Raw genomic sequence first — 23,525 nt, 5'->3', positions numbered from 1 at the left:
TTTCCCTTGTAGCTATCATTTAGTCACATTGTCTGATGGCCATGGATGCACCTCTTTAAGTTGCACTTAATGAGAGCAACTCAAATTGCCCCATCTGTGGCACCACACCAGAGGGAGCACAACTTATCTTAATGAGGATCTAGCTACCCATTATCAGTTGGTAACCCAAGCAACATTTTACCATTGTTACTGTCACGTACACCAGAACCTACACACAAACACCTGCTCTCATTCTTGTTATCAGCTTCCTTTCATTTCAAACCTGCCACAGACAGTGTAACCACATTGGGCAGTAATTGTACCTCTCACTCCTGCCTAATTGAATTGACATGGAGCCGGAATTGATATCATTTAACTTATTGATCTTGAGAGACAATCAGACACAATGCCTCATCCTCCCCCACCACCTGACTTCTATTTTCTTCCCTCTGATTTATCTGCCCACTGCTCTTATTTGCCATGTTATTGCCTATGAATTACCAGACTCATGTCTCATTTGTTCACCAGGCCTCAGGTTGAGCTTTATTTTGTTGTTTTGCTTTGTTGAATTGGTATCAAACAAGGTGAAGGGATATGGTAATGGATGGATTAAAGACATTTATAATTATGCTTTTACTAAATGAATGGAAGATAACGATCAACCATTCCACTCCACTTTATTTCTTCTTCTTTTTTTTTTAAACTGGCGTAAAAACCATTAAAGGCACTTCTTATGCCTTCTTTATGAGGTTAAAGGTTAAAAATGCGGGAATGTAGTTTGCACTTCAAGGCAACCTTTACTGTGGTAGGAGGAACTCAGAGAAAAGACACATTTAAAACCTGCAGTGTTCCCTCATCATACATCAGCCAGCAGGCATCTTTTGTGTGGACAAAGTAACTCCACTTTCACTGCCTCAGTTGCTCCACTTACAAGATTCTTATTGTCACAGCCCCTATTCCTTCTTTTTACCCCCCAATAGAAAGTGAAACAGAGCACAGCATGGGGTTGGAAAATAATAGATGAGCGACAGTTGGCAGACATCTGCTGCAAGGCAACACGGGGAATGTGTTTATCAGGAACCAAACATGCACATTTCAGTATGCATTAAAAGCATGAAAAAAAACAACTCATCATTGATACTGCATAGAAACACTTGAGTTGCCCAAACATTCCATTTGCAAAGCTTTTATTGTTGTGATTAAAAAAAGCAACTCTATATGTAAAAAAAGAACCAGTTGAACTAATTAAACCATATATATATATATATATATATATATATATATATATATATATATATATATATATATATATATATATATATATATATATATATATATATATATATATATAGCACAGCAAAACTGTTAACCCAGCTTCTCCATAACCTTCTCAAGGCTTGGGTTATCTGTGTTGCTCAAGGGCCTTTTCTAACATACTTTTCCCTTCAAATGTGTGAGCATGACTTGACAATAGTGAGGAAAATCTTTCCACATAAAAATTCTGTTGTTCTTATCTATTACTCTGTTTATCTGAGAAACATAATTTTAATTCAAAGCCATATTCATTATAACAACCTGCAATTAACTCTTAAGATACACTGTGTACCAATTATGAAAGACCAACTATTTCTCAACCAAATTAGTGGAAAATAAATATATATTCTTTGCGAATCAGCATTTGCCTGCACAGATGAAATATTTGAGTTTGAAAATGATTTAGCCTAATGTGTGTTTGAGAGACAAGCTAACCTATGAATCATCGCTGTGGACATCTTTTTATACAAAATTTCCAGATTCAAGAATAATGGGTTTAATTAGATGTTTCATGTTTTAAAGGAAAACCTTGCATGAGCTGATTATTCATCCTATCATGTATGTACGTGTAATATAAAAGCAAAAAAGTGATTTTCATTCTCTATCTATTTTGTATCGAGTATTTTCTTATTTTTAAAACAAAAACTGTACATTCTTATTTTAAAGATAAAAGATTAAGAGAATAATGAAATTAAAGAAATGTGGTGACTGAATATAGCAAGAGAAACATTTTTCTCCTCCAATTTCACATATTTGTAATTTTTTATTCTCCTTTTGATTGAATTAGGCTTTACTAATATTAATAATTTGGATTCTTATTCTAACTCGTCGATATAAAGACCTGAAATAACATTTAATTACTATCACATCAATACTATGAATGTATCTCATTCATTTAGCACATGGTAACTTCAATTTCAAACATCATTAAGGTTTTGAGAAAATATTATATTGAGTTGTGTTGTACATCTTTATTAAAATGCAGAAGCTTTCCAGAAAAAGCTTCCATTAAACACTTCCCCTCTTTCCCATTTACCTGTATTATAATTAATTTCGTTGGAAAGCATCTGTAATCCTGTTTGTCCCACAGGAGCCTTAATGACACATTAGGCTCTTAAGGCAACACAATGACTAATGTTGTTATGTCCTCTACTTTCTACTTTGACGTAGCAAAAGCTAGTCTGTATAGGAACATCAAAGTGTAAGTGCTAGTTTGAATGTGGAAAGTAACATAATGGAAGGTAACAGAATGCAGTCTCCATTTCCTTTCTCTCCCCTTATGTCATTTAACAACTGGCTAAAAGCCTGTGTCCCAATATGTCAGAATTACACTTGCAAATATGTGGGAAAACCTCATGGATCAAGTGTAGCAGACTGTTAAGAGTTAGTTGGAGAGATTTTGTGTTGAATTGGCCCTGAAGCTCAAAGCACATTGGTCAAGTTATGCATGCTGGGTTTCTTCCTTTCAGCTTGCTGCATTGCCCCACAACAAATTACTGCATTGTGTCATTCCTATTTAGAAGAGGGAGTGACTAACTATAATGTGAGCAGGGAGATAAATGACTCATTCTGAATGTAATGTTCAAAATCCATGTGAATAAAAATGCTATATGAGCCTCAGCCAAGGGCAATCTAGCAATACATTAGAAGTAACAAGAATTGTATCCACTTTTATGGCTTTATCTTTTTCAAAAACCAGTTTTTCAGCATCTTAGACCTTGTATGTCTGCATGTCCTTGGCCCTAACACACGTCAAACTGCTTCCTGTTCTAGAAATAAGAACCATTTGAGAAGAGTCACATGGCTGTTTGTTCTTAAACTTGTATTCCCCTAGTCATTTGTAGAGTCAAATGGGAGATATATATATAAAAAAGTTGGAGCTGGTTTCATTTAACTTCAAAAACATTGCATGTTCTTATGTATCACCATAATTAGCTAAAAAAGATAAAGAAAGGGCTTTCAGAGAGAGAAACTTTCCAGTGTTGACATGCTGAAGGCTGGAGTTCACAGTGGTGGTCCCCTCCTTGCTGCTATCTGTTTGTGATGGCAGGCATATTCATAACTAATGAGAGAGCTGTTATTTTTACAAGCTGACAGTGACCAAGACATTAAAAGAAGCAGCTTTAACCTCGAGGGGACTGAGGGAGGGTTTTACCGTGATGTGTCCATTTGATGTGAGCTCATTTAGTTATCGGTGACACACGGATACGAGGCATTCTGTTCCACTCAATTATCAAAAGGGCAGAACAATAGTGCAGTGTAACAGAGATAAGTCAGCACATTCTGTGTCTCATTAAACAAGATAGAAACTAAATAGCTCTTTTACTCATGTTTGGAGTGGTCAGTGTTTCTCAGGGTTTCGTCATTCGAGACAGACTTTAGATTCAATGAAAAAAGGTGTCACCGGGTGTATGCTTCCCTTTAGAATCACATAAGCAATTTGATCACTTGCTTTCATGCTAAACCAGTGACACGAGTGTCATTGTTGCCTGGCAACTGCACAAATAATTATGTATGCTGGAAATGGTGTGACAGAGGATGACTTTGCTTTACAATCTGTTGATCAACCTGCTTAAATTTTATAGTTTGATACTAATAAAAAAAAAAACGGCAGTCAATCTTTTTTGGTCTTTGTCATATTTCTCCGTGCAGAAATTGGACCGTCACAAGAGAGATGAGCCGTTGTTTTCCATTTGTCAGTTGTCAAAATAAGAGCAAAAAGCTATTAACATGAGTAATTATTTATAGACTCAGTTTGAAATGTGGTGGCATGAGACTCGATACAGCAGCTTATTGAAGGGACCTGAGGGAGTGTCGTCCAATGGAGCAGTAAACAAAGATCATTTTTCACCTTTAAAGAACCATTTCTGTAACCGTTCCTATCTCAGACCTACACCTCTGTAATAAGGACCCCTCATTACCTTTATCAGAAAGAAAAATAGAAAGAAAAAAGGTTTGAATTACAGGACCTGCTTGCACATTTTCTTTAAACTTCTGTTGATATATGTAATTATTATTAATATTATTATTTATTATATTTTCTGGTAAATATAGCAGATAATATTTCAGGAACAAATATAGCCAAATGCATAATGAGTAAAACAAAAAATATGCTGAAATTGAACTGTCAACCCCCTGCCCTCCCATCCCCAGATGAAACAATGGAATAACAGTAACATAGTTTACTTAAAGTAATTATGTTTACATATCTCAAATTATTCTATAATAGCAATATTTACCAAGAGTATGCCATACAGTGTTTGATGATGTTTTATGTCATGCGGGTCAGTCAGTGAGGATGGTTAGGTAAAGGTGCAAAGAACCATTCAGATTTGTGTGCGTAAATTATTTTCTGTAAACATTTATGCTTACTATCTCTACTATGTCTCACTTATGTCTGTGTTCTACCTTATGTAATTCTATCACATAAAATTCAAATTAAATACATTATGAGCAAATGCAAACAAGTGTGTGAAAATGTTTTAGTAAGCTCTTTAATAGAAATGTGTGGTAAAATTCTAATATTGTTGATCTTAAATGAATTTTCTATCTGTGTGCATTGGCTAAGAATTCTTTCTTGCTCTGTATTCAAGACATCTGCTTTTAGCACTGCATAGTCTGCAACGAGATACTGACAGCACGTTTTTAACCTCTAGGCTAAGCTGTCTTCACAAGTATGATAGTTAAAGCGAAAATTCATTCGTCATGGTTTTTGAGCAGAAACTCTCTGGTATGGGGTAATTAGCTGAAAGTGAAGCCTTATCTTTAGCCGACTTTGCAATGAATGTGATTAGAAGTATTTTTATGTGAGTCCAAAAAAAAGAGGTCCTTTCATAGTAACTCGAACCAGTAACCAACTGTGGCTCCCACTGTTTCGGTTCCTGTGCTTGTTAACTCCAGAGGAGGGGGAAAGCAGGGAGGTGGGGTTTGTGCTGCTCTCTGCGTAAAACTCCCCACTGTCAAGTGAAAAGAAGCAGCTTGCAACTCGGTGTGCATCAGGTGAACCATGTGGTTAGTCTGCACAATCCTAAAGCCATCAGTTGGAGTTGGCATTGACAGGAAATACAGTGCAAAGGGAAATTGGAAACAACTAAATTGGTACTTGCCAAATTGACTAGTTGCTAGGTAACCCTGGTAACAGTTCAATCAGAATGTCCTGGTCTAAATAGTCCCATTCAACATTTGGAAAGTCCATTTAGAAACTAAAGACTAATTGTTAAAATCTGTTCTAGAAATAACCTTAAATGTAATTGAAAATATACTATGATAAACTTAATGTATTGTCACTGCATTAACATGTTTTTTTGTATCTTTTTACAGACTGGGAGGAAAGAAAAGGGGGACCCACTTAACTCAGCCATTGACAAAATGACCAAAAAGACCAGGGACCTACGTCGACAGGTAAGTTCATAATTTCAAGAAATCACATCCTCTTCTTCACTCTTTTATAGCATCAATAGTTATAACATATCTACTGAGTTTGTCTGTTTTGCGTGTGGACAGTTATTTTTTAGTCAGATGTTTTTCCCTGTATGGATGGGCAAAGCTCCCACAATATAATTATTAAGAAGTCATATTTAACATATAAAAAAGTATGTCTCCATACAGATTTCTTATGTTTTGCGTTTCTCATCACACTTAAGATTCTCCCTATTTGACCCTATTTTAGAAAGCAGTTGCATTTAAACATAATAACTGCTGTGCTGCAACTGCCATGAAGCCTTAATCATTACACTCAGTGAGTATTTTACTCTGATGTGACCCATACTTATTTGCTGAATTCTTTGTTATACTAAATTGCAGGAATGTTTAAGGCCATGCCCCTGCAACTAAGTAGAATTTACTTCGACAAGAACGATTTAATACCTTAATTTTATCTTTTGAGACACTCAGGTGGATTAGGGGTGTTGCGTTACAAAGTTTTAATTCTCGGTTACCCAAGTTTGCTTGGGCTGGGGCTCACAAACGGACTTGATAGACACAATGCCATTTCCATCAATTATAGCAAGCCATTCAGGTGCTAAAACATCAAAGCAGCCCCATATTATCACACTACCAGCATCATATTTGACCATCAGTGTGAACTTCTGGTTTTTAAACGCTGAATTAGCTATTTGTCGGATGTGACAGTAATAGTTCAAAAAGTTTCACATTCATCTATCTTAAGTCTTGTCAATCATAATATTTTTAGCAAATATCAGCAGGGTTTTTGTTTGGTTTGTTTAGTGAATATGAATAATGAACACTGAATTTAACTAAAGTAAGTGAAACCAGCAGTGCTGACTTTGCCCTGCTGCCTAGGTAACTCATTGACTGGTTCACTTCTGTTCAATGTTTTCTTACTGTGGTTTACTGGAGTCCCAAAGTCAATTTGTTTAATGGCATTTTAATGATAATAAAGGTTAGTTTATTTATTTTATTTCTTTGGATTTGGAATTTAGGTGTTGTTTTTGAGATGTGTTCGCTTTCTGGATGTGCTGCTTTTTTCTCTTTATGATTGAGATTATAGTTCAGCAAACCTGCTCCATTTATTTACTTTATGTTGATAGTTTCCCTTCATGTAGAAGATTAGCGAGCCTAATAATTTAGCAAACTTGGGAATGGTATGACATTTCGATAAAATTACTTTGAATTTTCTTATTAATTATTGTTGCAGTTCTATTACTTAGCTTTTAATTAATTTATTTTATATGTTTATTTAAAAAAATACATAATCTCATTTAGAAATAAAAAAAAAATTGTGACATTTTTGGACTTAAATTTTTTGCACAAAGCAAATGTTGTCATCTTCGTAGTGAAGGTGGTAAAAGGCTTCCTGGTGAAAAACTACAATGACTTTTCTGTCGGGGTACTTTGTGGGACTGTTTGATTGGCTGGCAGGTGGCATTCACTCTGAAAGGATGCTCTATTGACTCAGAGGTTGATTTGACAGAATGGGAGGTGTGTTTATCTTTCAGTTAACATGGGAGTGCAGTTTCACAATGCACATGCAGGAATTACATTGAGTTGCAATACTGTAATTATGTCAACAAGACATGTTGAGTTTCATAACCAAGTGTAGAGACACCAGCTCTTTCTGTGGGGGGAGTTGTTCTGACAGTTTCCATTCCAATGATCTCTCTGGCAAAAAGGAGAAATCATGAACAAACCCAAATGACAGACAACATTTGTGAAACGGGAGCAGGTAAGACCAACCAAGGATTGCGACAACAAAGCTGCAGACGTTCAGTGTTGTTTTCTCTTTCATGGTGATGTGTACACACATGAGACGGCTCTACGCTGTCTGTTATCCAGGACAAATTCAGTAGCTGTCAAGTGTAGTATTCGTTCACGCCTCCATTCTGTTTACATTGTAATTTTGCTACACCATCATGTCTGGGAATAGTGATGCATGGCAGCATTTACATTCCTCAAATGTTGAAGGAATTTTGGATTTTCGACATGACTTGTATATTTTGCAAACTAACGAAATCTCAGGTGTTGAACCAAACTCTTCAGACTTTCAGCTTGGTACTTCTTATGAAACACAAAATGAGCTCTTATTTTCTAATAATAGATCATATCCATTTTATTTATTTTTTACATGCCACAGAAAATTTACTGTACCAAGCAAAAGTACAAATTCTTCAAACCACCAGTTTTAGCACATTTTAATTGTGAAGTAAAGAAAAAGGCATGCATGGTAAATCATTTCTGTCAGACAACACACTTGTCTGACAGAAATAAGTGTGTACATTTCTACCAGCATATGTCAGGTGCAGAAATACTGTATAAAACTAGATTTAAATGTTTATTATTTTCTGCATCTTCATATAACATTTTTCATCACAGTTAGATTAATTACATCCTTGCTATTCATCTTTCACTCAGCCACTGGAAACAGAAACGTAGTTCAATCCAACTGCAGGTAATCGGAAGACCAGAATTTCCTGGTGCTGATGGGAAATGTTGTCTTCCTTTTGGCAACACATTACAGATTTGGTCCGATTGGAAGAGCCAAAATCAACCGTAACTGAAAGTTATTTTGAATTGCTTTAAATAGAGGTCTGGGTGCAATTTTGTTTCAGAGCATTACAGTGAAAGAATCTCCAAACGTTTTGGATTTTTATTTGTAAGTAGTTAAGAAAACATATACAAGATGTTCCTTTCATTTTTAAGCTCTGCATTTTGTTTTTATGCATCACATAAATAAATCCACTTAAAGTAAAGCTGTAGTTTGCAGTGACAAAATATGAAAGGTTAAATCAGTACAAATACTTTTCCTAGGCTGTTTTTGTTTTTTTCAAAGGAATGAAGCTGAACTACAGCTGCTGAAGGCATTATATTGCTCTGCTGTTTAGAGTTATGTAGATGGTGCCCCTCAACAGTTTTTTTTTTTTTTTTCATTTATTTACTCACTGTATCCTTCAGGTGCAACAAATGCAACACAGCCTGAAAAAAAGAAACTTGAATATTAAATATAATGAACAGAGAAAATTACATCCAGGATTAAAAAAAAGACAAAAAAAACAATAGAACTTGATTTCAATAAGTCCTATCTTCCTATGCCTCACATCTTTTAACAGCAGGTGACCCTCTGCTTCTCAGATGTGCATCTGGTACTGGCAGCACATGACGTTTCTTCATAAGGACCACTGCCTTTTCCATTAGAAACCCTTAAAACAAAAAGATTAGATTTTTTTTTAGGTAGTAAATGAATAAGAGAGATTAAGTTAATAGAATAAAAAAAAAAGTGTTTCAGAAAAAGGAAAAAGGTTTTCCCTTCAGAAATAGAAAAAGGGATTTTGACAAGACAATTGCAAATGATGAAATGAAAGACACTTAAAAATGTATGAGGCAGTGATAGTTGAAGTGTGAAAGCACATTTCCTTCTAGTCTGGAGAATGGTACTCTCTATTTTTTATGCTGTTCCAATCCACCCACAAGCATACACACACACACACACACACACACACACACACACACACACACACACTCTCTTCTTGCTATATGTAGTGAGGACCATGCGTTGATTCTCATTCACTTCCATTGATTTTCAGTCATTATCACCCCTGCTTTTGCTCTAACCCTAAAAATAACACTAAGCCTAATCCTTACTAGTGTATACCTGACCCTACCACTAACCCCCAGATTCCATATACTCAGTTACACTCCGCCCCCCTTTACATATGTCGCGCTGAGTACTTGTCTGTCATGTTAATCAATGAGAGCTGTTCCCCATCCTTCACAACTCCTCTGCACGTCACCATGAACGTACGTCTTCTCCGTCCGTCACCGTAAAAATACGGAGCCAAGCTATTTTTTGCTCTGCTGCGGTCCGGCCAGGTCAAGATCCGCAATTGCAATCGCACCAAACATGAAAAGGAAGTAGAGAAGATCAGGTTTGTCAAATTAAACTATAGTAACTACAGATCGGTAACTACAAATTAGGGCATAATTCTTACATATTCCAAAAAACTAACACCATTTATTTAAAAGATTAGATGCAAACTATTGGTTCTTTAGATTTTTCATCTCCATCAAGATATTTATTTTATACCGAGGGGCTTAAAAGTATAATCAAACCCAGTCAAAAGAGACTTCTTATTGCATGAATGGATAAAGAGATGCTGAGTTTGGATGTAGAGAACAAACATAGTTCATAAAAAAGTAGTTTTGCATGATCCTAGTTATCCCTGTTACCAAAATCCAAAACAAAAAGAAAATATTAAGGCAGAAACTGAACACTTGCTGGATGCTGATTAGGGATGGGGATCGAAACCCGGTTCTATCAAGGACCCGGTTCCACTTTTTTCAAAACCCAAAAATCAATAACGTTTGGGCTTATCGATACCACTATCGAGTCTGGTCGTTTTTTTTTTTTTTTCTTCCGGAGGTTCTGTAACTCCCTTGAGTCGCATCACAGCATTTAAATCTAATCAATCCAATCACTGCAGCATGTCCACCAATTTTGGAATTAAATTGTAAGCAAACAGATATTAAAAGTAAAACAAGTGAAGTCTGGCAGTTAACTTTGCTCGGGACTCGAGGATGGCTGAACGGAAAAGACACCTCCTCCTCCTGCGGCTGCCACCGCACCACAGTCGGGCCCGTCTTCATCATCCACTCAGAGTACCACTGATAAGCGCACACACAGACTTTGTAGCTTGTCCGGTCAGTTAAAAATAGTAATTGTGAAATCCGTGTTGTAATCGGAAGCATACAAGCTAGTTAGCTTGAAAAGTAAATAAAGTTTCAGATGTGCTGTGTGATGATGTGTTCAGATTGGCTCAGTAAAACGACAATTGGGTTATCATGATGCGTTCAAGTGTAACGTAAAGAAAAGGGAAATTGAGTTTTTGGCGAGAAACATGAGTAATACAGTTGTATATTGCTCTAATTATTTTAGAATATATAATTAAACTACCGATGCCAACATTTATTAAAAATTACATTTAATTTAAAATACAATTATTTATTTGCTAAATATTTTCCTAATCACTAACAACCAACAATTGTGAAAATATATTCTAGTTAATTTTATCTCATTTCGAAGTGGCCTATTACATGTTTATTGAAGGCTAGAAACCTTTTTGTTATGCTCACTTGTTAAGCAATAAAAGCAATACCAGTTCTGTTAAAAACATATTGTCGCATCGTCTTTCCACCAAATAACAGAAAAGTATCGATAGTGGTATCGATAAAGACTCGGATCGATAAGGAGTATCGATAAAGGTATCAATATCAATAAATATTAACGATCCCCATCCCTAATGCTGATGGGGATTTTTTTAATGCGTCATATTAAATTAGGTGTTCATTTCCACACTTTAGTCCCAAACCTAACCCCTAACCCACTTTTTGTGTGGAATGTCCCCATAACACAAAATCTCTACAATATTGATTATTTGTCAATATTTTTGTAAGAATACAGTATTAAAACCATGAATTTTCCAGCCCCCTTTAACCACTCTAATAACAAACTCATACACACAAACCAAGTCTTACCCTTCAAAGACGTATAATAAATTTCAAAGTTAAAAGTCTAATACAAAAATGTCTGCTGTTATTGTGATGAGAAGGAGACATGGCTGCTATGACAGATGGCAACGAGATGGTTAGCCCAATAGGGCCGTGTTGACTTGCGTTTGTCCATGCGTATGTTTAATCACAGTCAAGATGAAAATTGTAACAAATCTGTCTTTTGCAAACAGAAATAATAATTCTTATAACCAACAGCAGCCTTGATGAATATAAAGGTGCTTTTTTCACAGAGGTATGAAATTTTCTCTCTGTTAATCAGATATTATTAAAAATTACCATTTTATGAAATCAAGTTTTTCTCAGTATGTCATTGTTGCACAAAAAAGAAAAACAATCTGTTGTGGGAAGGTTTACCTCTTCTTGTTATTTGAGAAAAGCATTAGTAATTATGATAAATATTTTTGATTTTCTGTATTGCTGTTATATAGTGCTTAACTTTTTTTTTCTTTTTTATTGCTGACAAACCAGCAATTTATTTGATTTATTTTTTCAACCTTTGTTTCTTTTTTTTATGAGAACTTTTACTGGCAAACCAGCCATTTATTAGCTTTATTTTTTTATGAAAAGCTGTAACATTTTCAAAAAACAAAAACAAAAGAAGGAGTAATTCTCCATTATTATTTTTTTTTTTTTCATTTGACATGAACAGAGAGGGTCCTTAGCTCTCTTCTCTGCTGGCATCTTATACACAAAAATATCCTACTGTTGCAAATTGTGGCTGCCTTAGAAACACTGAAAAATGACCTAATGTTTGCGGTCCATTAATCAGTTCTGTATGGGTGCACCTCTGCAGGATGCCTCCAATTTGTACTAAAAACATCTAATTAAATCATATCTTATTAAAGTCAGCACAACACTCTCAAAGTGCATCTGCTTAAATTGACTAAATAATTTAAGCATTATAAAACTGAAGAACATTTTTAGTATTTAACGCTTAGCCTTACCAGTGGACACAGAATTGGCATTTGTACTACCATTAGTTGATACTGTGAAAGTTACAACCTTTAATTTCTCTGACCTGTTTTAATAATTGACAGTAATGCTTTTGTTTTAACACAAAACTGCAAGGTTGTTAGTTTGACAAACTGGAGTGATAAATTGTATTAAATATTTTGCTAGTAAGGGCTATCCTTCCTAAGGAAAGACACAACCGCAGTAGTACAGGTAATAACATTAATAATTTACAATCAACATCAACTGTTCATTGCCTTTGAGCTGTCATAACAGATTACAGATGTAAAATATCAAAGTAAGCTAATTAGCATGCCTAGCATTTTTAACACATTAATTATACCATGCACTAAAGCTTGAAAATTATCAATCCAAACTAGCAGTTGCTCAGGACGTTTTTACAGCAGATCTGATTTACGAACATCACAAGCCTATATGGCTTTACATCTCTTAACTTGCCTTGTCCACTTGGAAATTAAAATGTCTAATACGGTTGCCTGCATGCTGTTTATGCTGTATTATTATATTGTAAATTGATTACCACTTAATTAGAGATGTATTTTCTTTTTGAGTGAGCATCGAGAAATACACTTCACTTCCCAAAATCTTAGTTCACACTCTCAGCTTGAATCAGTGTCCAAAATTAATTTATTAGATCGTGAGTAAATGCACTTGAGCTAAGACTCCCTGCATAATGCTCGAGTAGACAAAGTGGACAAGACACTAAGATATGGATATGTTTTTTTCTCAATTTAGAATGGTCACTAAATGTGGCTTACACAACTGATTTAAAAATCTGGTCTGAAATAAATGCAGCATTATGTTATAAGAGTTTGGCTTCATAAATATAAGCAGATGTCTGCTAAGGGCTGGGTGAAAAATGTGATCTGTTGAAGAATGCTAAATAATTATTCAGCTGAGATATTTATTTATCGCTATCTCCAAAAGCAATCCATCCCCATCAACCAAAGTAATAGAAAAATTGCCAAGGTGAAATAATGTGAATTATTTTTGGCTCAATGTTTGCCCTTAAAGCTGTTTTTTTATTTAGATTACTCTTAAATTATTGAAATGTGAAAGCAATTTGGTTAACCAGCATGCTACATTTAACTTTTTTAAATTTGCAAAAGTTTTAGTAATGAAAAAGCATAGTTGTCAAAAGTCTAGTAGGATCTCAGCACATACCCCCCTTTATTAAAATGCAATTGGTTTCTTTTAGGTGCTTTAGTTTCCTCTCACAGTCTAGAATATGCACGTCAGTTTATTTGGTCATTTTAAATGAACTATCTACCTACATTTTACAGTTTCTTTTCAGAAGCTCAGTAATGGACTACATGTTATTACCAGGCTCTAGCTTAGTAACAGCCCTCTGCAATCCCATAAAAAAAGAAAGCATGCATTGAAAAATGATGGATTTTAGTATGCCTGTAAGCAACAATACAGGCATCAGAAAATGACACCATATTTTTAACAACTAAAAAGAGGCTTAAAGATAAACTTGATTACTGAATGCAGAGTTACAAACAGAGAGGAAATGTATAGTATAACCTAAATCTATAAAATTAGTGCAGAATTATTCCTGCCTTTGATTAGTATTCTCCCAAACTCCCTTCCAACAAAGCTCTATGATTTGAGCCATGTGTTGTACCCCCTGTCATCTTGTCTGTAATGAATCTATCTGTCAAGTGATCTCTTTGGGCCATGTTTTGACTGATGGCTGATTCCTGAGCTCCCTGTGGCATAACTGCCTCACAAATTCTGGTCCATATGCTACTTATGGCTCTCTGTCACTTCCCCTCTTTCTGCTTAAAGATCCTGGAATCATTTCAGTTTCTTCCATTAGTTTGTTGATTAGTGCAGCTGTTTTTATAATTGTTGAGGGTTTTCTGTTAAGAAGAAACAGCTGTCCCTAATCCTTTGAGCTGGAACTGTTTCCTGCAGACTAAATTTACCCACTTTCATATTTTCAGTCCCCTTTAACAAAACTGTTTTGTGCTTATTAAAAAATGTATGCTTTGTTTAGAAAAGAAAAAAAATGCAAAAACAAAGCCTTTCATAGACCATTTGAAGATTGATTAGTGCTGCAGAAACAGTTACGTGAGAGTATTATATTTTCATATTTATGCATACTTTAATGCAGATTATGTTTACTTTTTAGGGTGAAATTATTTTTGCAAGCCTATAAATTATTTATTTACTCTTATTCAAATGATTCCACACTGATACACAGACTCCCTGTCAGAGTTCTTTCTGTGCTAAATATAATTTTCCCTGCTTACTTTGAGCAAACTTTTTCCTCAAGAATATTTTTTCTGCTTTATGTATATTATTTGTACATAAACAGTTACTAGTAAAAAAAAAAAAATCACAGTATATTGATCAAGACATTTAACATACTTACGAGATACAGTTGAGATACAGGTAAATGTTGTTTGATCTTGTCAAATTAAGTAGCAATTAACAAAAAAAAGAAAAATTGTAGTAGAGAATTCCTGGAAAATTCAATGCTAGTATCAGAATGCACAGGTTATTCATGACCTCTGATGGCAGTGATCACTTTGGGCAAAGAAATCCCCTCTGAGACAGAACAAAATAGACAAAAAAAATATTTAATTGTAAAATCTGCTACAATAACAAGTTAGATCTTTGTAGTATTACATTAAAATCATGAAGACAAAAAGGATTGGCTGCTACAGTAAAATCTTAATGCTGGACACCAAAGGCCAGTTTAATTGGTTTTGGAGTGGTAATAACCTACTTTGCAAAACATTTGAAGGTAGGATTTAATTGTTGGATAATTTCAAACAAAGATGTCAAAAACTCATTTTATGATTACATTGAAAACACTCATTCTTATACCATCTTTAAGATGAGAAAACCTCCATTGCAAACACAATGAAATATAAGGAATGATTGTGATAATATTTCCAATTAGCATCTATAAAATAAGTGTTTTTGTTTTTTTAATTTGCTTGTTTGTTTTGTTAGAAATATTCCAAGGGTCTTGGAACTTGCCAAGTTTTGTATTTGTATTGGAATAGTGTAAATTTACACAACCTATATGTATTGTATCATATCTACTGATCATAAATTAGTATCCCTCTACTCCCATTAGAGTTGAACATCAAGTCCTTGGTTACAAGAAAAAACATGCCGTCTTCACTAATGCAGGCATGAAAAAGTCTGTTTTGTTACCCTCTACACAAACAGGAAGATTAAAAGGACAAAAAGGAGAGTAACAAAAAGCAGCATTATCAAGAAACAAGAAATTCTTTTCTTTTTTATTTTTTATTTTAGCAAGCTGGCAAACAACTATGTCATTGAGGTAATGAAGGCTATTTACGATCACTTCATTCAGTGCTGTAATGATAAATGTAAAAGGACGACCGTCATCCTCAGCTTTTTCCTCAGTTAGACAAAGGGAAAGTGTCTATGATCATCATGCAACTAAAACCACTGCTCCCTGAACAGAATCATCTCTAATCTGTAAGTCTTTCTTTACAAAGAACGAATTTGGCTTTGGGTTTGTTCTGCTCTCATCATAATCAATGACACAAGCAACAACCACATAATGTAAAAACATGCTTAAGGAGGAAAGGATAAAAATAAAAAAAAAACATGATCAAAATATTATCTACAAGAAGGCTTTTTTGTTGACATACATTTAGTTTGTATATGTTGGGATGTGTTGGTAAATCTTCAATTAATTATTGATAAAATCAAATATCTAATAATTAAATGTCTCTGTTAATTGATAATGTCACATAATAACCAAAAGTACAAGTGACACTATATATATATATATATATATATATATATATATATATATATATATATATATATATATATATATATATATATATATATAATGAACCAGCATGTGTTTTACTGTCAACACCTTCAAAATAAGGAGCCAATAATAATTTCTGTCCATTTAGCCTTTTTCCTTTCACTCTTTGTCCAATGCAACTTGATAAATATCATATATGAGAGCTATTACTTAATTTTTGAATTGCAAAGGCTGTTTCCGCTCATCCATGAGTCAAGCCACTTACATTGTGATTGCTCTTGACATTTTAATAAGAAACTTTCCGTAGTTGACCCTAAAGTACCCAGTATTCTGATTCTCAAGTGAAACCTAAAAGAAACTGAAATACGACAGTAAACAAAAAGTGTGGCACTGTCTGCAGTCACCTTTTGGACACTTTGGCGTCCAAAATTGGACACCAGAGTGTATGAAGTGGCGGGGGCACATTTGAGTTCACTGTGACACACTGGTTTCTGAGTATAAATCAGCTTTTAGGCTTACAGTAAGCTTTCATGAGAGAAAAGGTTCCTAAATTGCACAGATGATTCCCCCAATGAAAGGAAGTCTTAAAAAATGAATACTGATCATATCTTTAAAGGGCTGCCATTGTGCAGCTCCTGGGCAGCGGATCCAGAGTGGAAGTCCATGGGAGTGGGGCATGAACTCAGAACCCCTTAGATCCAAGCACATGTCATAGCCACTAGGCCACGAGAATCAACGATGGTTCTCCATCAATTTTAATGTACCTTTTTTCAACCAAAGTTTTGTTTCTGCATGTTATATGATTTTTTTATGTTAATGTAGTGATAACCAGATTTAACACCAGTTTTAACAACTTAATTATATAGCATTATGTTTGATAAATTATAGCAATTATAATAATTAAAATAATAACTGTGCATTAAAGAAATGAAAATTGATTTAAAGGCAAGAAGGCATTCTCTTCTGCTTAGAGATCAACTCTAATGAATTAAAAAGAGAAACCTAACGTCTAATTTAAAACCACGTGCGCCTTAGATGAATGCTATAGTTGCAGTCAGTAGGGATTAAGATTGTGCCAGTTAAATAGTCAGACACAACCTAAGTTCCAGGAAGTCCTTTGCTATCATCGTTCTAAATTTAATTTTCAGAGAAATGTTCTGTGTATATCTTGATCTCTAAATTTCATATGCTATGACAGGAGATGAAGGAACAGCCTTACATCTCTGCTAACAGGAGTGTAGACCAGTGTTAGAAAGCTCAGTCTGGTGGTATCAACTAAAGTCTTTAACATGCTGGTGAGATAGAGCAACAAAATAAGCACTCTCTTCAGTGGATAGAAAATGATTCATGGTTTTTTAAAATACAATTACAGTTGCATGCAAGAATGTCATATTTTAATGTTTTGGTATTTTTCTCTCACTAACTGGAAATAAAATGTACATAACCTGCCTACAATTTCCAAGATGTATTGTTTTTTTTATTGATGAGCAAACAGCAAATGGTATAAAATCTAAAGAGATCACAACAACCTCTCAGTCAGTAGTTTAAAGAGCCCTCTTTTGCAGCAGTTAGAGTTGGTAGTCACTTTGAAAAGATCTCTGTCAGCCTGCCACATCCTGCAACTGAATTTTTTACGCCAATTTTTGATTATCAATGGAAGTGAGGTCTTGACTTTGACTTAGTAATTTAAACGCATTTAACTTTTTTCCCCTTAAGCCACTTGAGTGTTAACCTGACAACAGCCAGATGCATGTCTCGCTCCGCCCAGCTCCACTCACATACATCTGGGAACCCGCTCATTGAAAGTGATTTCCCCAACCGAATTTATGGTCTGTCCAATCAGGACGCAGGGTGGGTGTGTCCTGGAGTGGAGAAGCGACCGTGAGATTCCAACAACAATGGCGGCTCGCATTGAGGAAGCAAGCGTTAGCATTGATGCTGCTATTTCTTCTATGTTGTCCAATCTATCTGATATTGTTTAATTAAAAGAACATCAGAGAACGGCTTTGAAGGCTTTTGTTGGTGGAAACGATGTTTTCGCCCTTCTCCCGACCGGATTTGGCAAGAGCTTGATCTACCAAATGGCTCCTCCTCTCACAGCGTCACGGGTTAGCTTCGGTGTGAGTGGTTGAAATAGCACGTCAATAAAGATGACAGACAAGTGGCTTATCCAATCATATGCAAGGAGTTTTGATAAGGCCCAGCCTTCAGTAAAGGCAATTCCTATGGCGGGTTCCCAGATGTATGTGAGCGGAGCTAGGCGGAGTGAGACATGCATCTGGCTGTTGTCAGGTTACTTGAGTGTTGCTTTGGAAGTTTGCTTGAGTAATTGTCTTGTTGCAAGGGCTACATATTTGTTAGTCTTAAGTCAGGCAGAACAAAGCAAGTTATGCTCAGGAATATCTCTATTAGGTAAATTTAATCTTTGTGTCAGCTCCGTCCAGTTTCCCTTTGGCTGCTGCTGAAACAATATCCCTCAAGCATGATTCTTCCACCATTATGTTTCACAGTGCAGAGTGTTGATGATCTTTTTCCTGAAAAGTAAGAAAGCACATCTCTCCATATTTTTAGAGAATTTCCAAAATGTCATTTGTCAAATTCATAACATATTTCTGACCCTGAGTAATCGCTTTTATTATCCCCTACACTCATACATGAAGCCTAGATTTAGGCAGTCTGAGGCGTCTTCTTATGCTATTGCCCGATACTCCAATCTCACTGTAGAACTCTGCACCTCCTTCACGGTAAACTGTGGTCCTTGCTGACTCTCTGATTAATGTACGCTTTGCCCCGTCTGTGAGTTAGGATGGGCAGCTCTCTCGGCAGACCTGTTGTGCTACAATGTGCTTTCACTTTGGAGGTGATGGATTCGTTCCAGAGAAACATCAAAGATTTGGATATATATATATTTTTTTTTTACATATACTTTTCAACTTTGTCCCTGACTTGTCTGGAGAACCCCTGGGTCTTTATGAATTGATGCTTCTTGCTTAAAGGTGCTGGTGCCTCTGAGGCCTGTCAGAAAAGGATTTCTATACTGACATAATGTGTCCATTGAGTCCACACAGATAGATTTAGTTTTTATTTAACATTTTAGGCACTTCATAGAAATGTATGAAGACATAATCTTGAATTTTATCATTCGTCTTACAACATGGTCTTTTGGTGCTCTTCCAGGTGACCCTCCCAATGTCCCTTTACAGGCTCTGAAATGGATGTTGCATGATATTGGTGGCTGTTAATTTTATATTTTGAGTTTTTTTATAAAGACAAAATCTAAGTTCAGTCATTTTCTTTTGTTTGGGTTTAAATGTTAAAGATTGTCTGCCTTCTCTCTGCATTATTCTATGCACACCTGCATAGCTTTTTTCTTTTTAAATAACATTTTGCAAATGTTGCTTCTGACAGAAGAAGACAAACACACAAGTCAAAATTTTTGTGAGGAATGACATGTTGTCACACCTAAAAAGACAATGAACCCACATTGTCGATTTTGACATGTTAAGTTGTATTTAACCCTCTACACTGAGGTTAACAAGTCAAGAGAAACTAAAATCTTACTGGAAAAGTATTCCTCTATCAATAAAACAGGGAGCTAAATTGCTGTCTTTAAGCAATAAGTACCAGTTAGAAAATAATGTTCAGATACATTCAACTCTAAAATGTTCTTAGTGAGATTACAGCTCTCTTGTGAAAATAGAATAGTCAGTGTTGCTGTGTGAGAGAAGACATTTCAGTAAGTTATGAACTAAAATATAAGAAGGTTTTGGCCAAGTTGATGGCTCTAACATTATGTTTAACGGAACATCGGTGGTACATAAAAAAGAAAGCACACAACACCTGCAAGATTTATCTGTTAAAATGTTTCTACCAAACAAAAGGCACAACTATAAAAGCATAAGCCTTTATGGAAAACTAGACTATTGAGACAAATAGCTTCCCCACAAACCTATAATGAGCAGGGCTGTGCTATTTATTGGAATTCCTGTTCTATTTCCTTTAAGTGTTGGTGAAATACAGAGATAGTGTTAGAGGACAGACAGTGGGAGGGGAGTATTTAGGGGGGCGAGATCTGAAATATTGAAGATGGATTTCTGTGGGACTGGTGTGTGAGCATTAGAATGCTGATGGTGCAGGAGAGACTGCAACTTGGGAAATCACTTGTCTGTATCATCTTTCCACTCAAATCCACTATTGGAATCAGTTTTAGCATTGGGTATTCATGACTATTTGGGACTGCAATATGTACTTTTCTGGAAAATCCTATTTTTATGTGCTATTTTAGGAAAATGTGCACAAACATGGCACATGGCATCTGGTCTTCTGTTTTGAAACTTTAAAAACTTTTGAAACTTCAGTTTTTTTTAAATGTTCAAGATACAGGGGGTTAAAACTATTGGCAGAATAGTTTTGATCACGCTAACATATTCTGTTTTTATTTCTTTGGAAACAAATATAAGGTTTAAGCATCTATCTTATGCCCCTTGGATAAGTTGCTGGGGAGTCGCGGCCTAGTGGTTAGGGCATAGCGCTTGGGAGGGACTCCAGGGGTTTTGAGTTCAACTCCACCATGGCAGCCCACTTCTTATCAAGGGGATGGGTTGGATGCAGAGAGTTAATTTCGTTGCTCTGAATTTATGACAGTGTAGTGACAATAAATTAGTTAGACATCTCTCCAAAGATGTCCCGCTATCATCGTAATCCCCACCCCCTTACAAGGGAACAGAAAACCTTGACTGTTCAGAAACATCAACAATTCCCTCCAATGCCCCCATTTTCAGAGACATAGCCAGGTATCGGGTATTGCAGGCTTACAAAGAACCCAAATAACACCAATTCCAAAGGGGTGGACACATTTGTTCAGTTCAATTTGCATGATTTCTAAGCCAAAACGAGGCTTTATCTTTGGTCCAATCCATTACGCCTCAAACTCTATGCTATTTCTGACATTTTATATTGAAAAAGCTCCCTGGATGGGAAGCAAAACGTTTTCAAACTTAGAAACAAAGTCCAGTGTAGTGTTTGTTTTTGTTTTTTTACTTTTTAGGGATGTATTTATTATCATCCTTTTTTTTAAGCACTAGTGGCCTATAATTACATTATTTCTGAGAGTAGTCTGACCAGAACTGGAATTGAGAGAGAGCAGGGAAGACATACGGCAGAGGTCAACAAACCCTTGACATTGAGAATTATAGACAGGTCTTGAATGAAAGCAATTACATCCAATTAAATTGCTTTCATTGGAATAAGTATTATGAAGGATAGTCATTCCCTGTCATATTATTGTCAAAGCATTAAAGACCAGTCGTTGGTCCCCACAAGTACTTATAAGTCCCCAAAATGTAGCATATTACTGGGAAATTGTCCCCACAGGTTAAAATAAAAAATAAAAAAAAACATGGCCACAGTTGCACACACATTGTTTAGACCTGTCCCAAGCTAGAGCATCCTGCAATCACATTCTGCATTACCAATAACACAGTTAAAAGAAAACTCCGGTAATATAAGATTTCTATTTGCTCCAAGTTCTAGATCTTTTTATCTAGTTTAACCATCACAAGATGCATTTACACTAATGTGCCTTTTCCCAGCTTGATATAAGGGTTACAATATTCACATTAAAGAAATCCCACAGTTTTATCATTGTATCATTTGTATCTAACACATTTCTCTTCAAATCTTTGATCTTAAAGTGTAAAGAGAATGATTAAAAGCCGTGTGGTTTACTATGTTTACATGCCTTAGAAAAGCTGCCTTGCCCTCTCAGTTCTATAAATGCAGGACTGATTCTTAAAGAACGATGATATACTTATTTCATCACTGGGTCTATTTGATTTAAAAACTTTATCAGACTCTTTCCATTTATGGTAATGCAATGTATTAGCAAGCTTAGCCTTTTAAGAGTGTCAGCAATCGAAATATAAAAGTGTTAAATCTCTAAGAGATCTTTCTTTATTGGGGGTTTCTGTACAGTCATTGTGGCATCACACCAGATGTCCTGCCTACTGACTCTGAGGATCATTTACCATCTAATAAAACAAGCAGCCCCTGAACACTTTGGTACAAAGTTATTCCATAAACAAAGATGTAAGTCAGAGTGTCTGCCACTATAAAAGTCTTTATGGGAAAAATATCACCTTACAAGCACTTTATATCTCTGCCTTTTGACAGCTGTCCTTTTTTTTCACATCTCTTCTCTTCTGCTATGCCCTCCATTCTCTGTTCCACCTATTATTACTACATTAGAGTCTTTACATTGTTAAGGGATACATTCTCATAGCATGATTTAGTGCAATAAAAATATATTTTCTTAGTTGTATGATTTTTTCTCTGTCCCTCTTTCTTTGTTGTAGCTAAGGAAGGCAGTGATGGACCACATCTCAGATTCTTTCCTGGAGACCAACGTTCCTCTTCTGGTGCTCATCGAAGCGGCTAAGAGTGGAAATGAGAAGGAGGTCAAGGAGTATGCCCAGGTGTTCCGTGAACATGCCAACAAGTTGGTGGAGGTCAGTTATAGATGAAACTATTTGACATAAGAGTTCTATCAGGCTGGTTAAAAATGTATAAAGACTTTACCTGGCCTTCATAACTGAATACTCTATTCAGCACAAGCATAAAAGCGTACCATTTCATAGTATAGGTGTTAATTAAAGGCATTTTGCCTTTTGAGGGATTTTCAAAGCCATAAAATTTTTTCCCTTGTTGGGACGTTTTAAACATCATCGACAAAAACATTCCAGCTTTAAGTTTCAAAAATTCCTGTTTATATTTAAGGGAAATATTTAAATTGATTTAACTTTTTTGATGGAAAAATCACAAAACTATGGAAAACAAACCTAATTTTGCTTAGGCCTTCTTCTTCTTTCCTTATTTTCAATAAACACTTGACACCTGATATCTTAGCCCTAATCCTAGCTGTTACCAAAAAAGGACCAGCAAAATATCCTCACTTTACAACAACTGCTTCTCAGTGTGATGGTGAAATCGAAAAAAAAAAAAAAATTCTAAATCTCTTGCCTAGACAGGAACACACACACCCAGTTCAGAAACATTTGAACACTGTTTATTTATGCATTGGTGTAATAATGAAATCTCTACTCATTATCATGACAACCTCATTTAAGGATAAGCCCGGTGTCAGGGTTTGGTTGAGGTTTTGAGGATCCAAATGCAAAGGCAAGGAGGCAGAGGTGAGCAACGGAGGCAGGAATCCAAAATCCTACATAAAAATACAGAACAAACCAGAACTATGGAGACATCAGGGAAAACATGCAAAAGGAGCCAGGGAAAAATAAGGAAACAGCACTGAGGAACTGCACAGGGAGAGTATTTATGGGAGACTGAACAAAGACAGGACTAATGAGCTGATTAGAAGCAGGTGTGAACAGAGGATTCTAGAAGGGAGCTAAGCGAAAATGAGACCAACACAAGAGGGCAACACAAAATAGGAATTAAATAAATTAGTTAA

At 35.5% G+C, this 23,525-nt stretch overlaps 1 protein-coding gene across 1 annotated transcript in view; it reads left to right on the top strand.

Moving 5' to 3' along the window:
* The window catches only part of ctnna2 (catenin (cadherin-associated protein), alpha 2), a 310,231-nt gene extending 287,638 nt beyond the window's left edge, over window positions 1–22,593 (top strand). The window contains exons 8-9 of the mRNA XM_038274637.1: window positions 5,614–5,694; window positions 22,411–22,593. Of these exons, the coding sequence (XP_038130565.1) occupies window positions 5,614–5,694; window positions 22,411–22,578 (249 nt within the window). The 3' untranslated portion in view covers window positions 22,579–22,593. The remainder of the gene's footprint in view (window positions 1–5,613; window positions 5,695–22,410) is intronic.
* Window positions 22,594–23,525: the final 932 nt, after the last annotated feature.

The sequence above is a fragment of the Cyprinodon tularosa genome, unplaced genomic scaffold (genome assembly GCF_016077235.1).
Source record: "Cyprinodon tularosa strain WSP-4 unplaced genomic scaffold, ASM1607723v1 ctg923, whole genome shotgun sequence".
In the NCBI taxonomy this organism is placed as follows: domain Eukaryota; kingdom Metazoa; phylum Chordata; class Actinopteri; order Cyprinodontiformes; family Cyprinodontidae; genus Cyprinodon; species Cyprinodon tularosa.
Note: the sequence above shows the minus strand (reverse complement) of the source record. Positions and strands in the feature narration are given on the sequence as shown.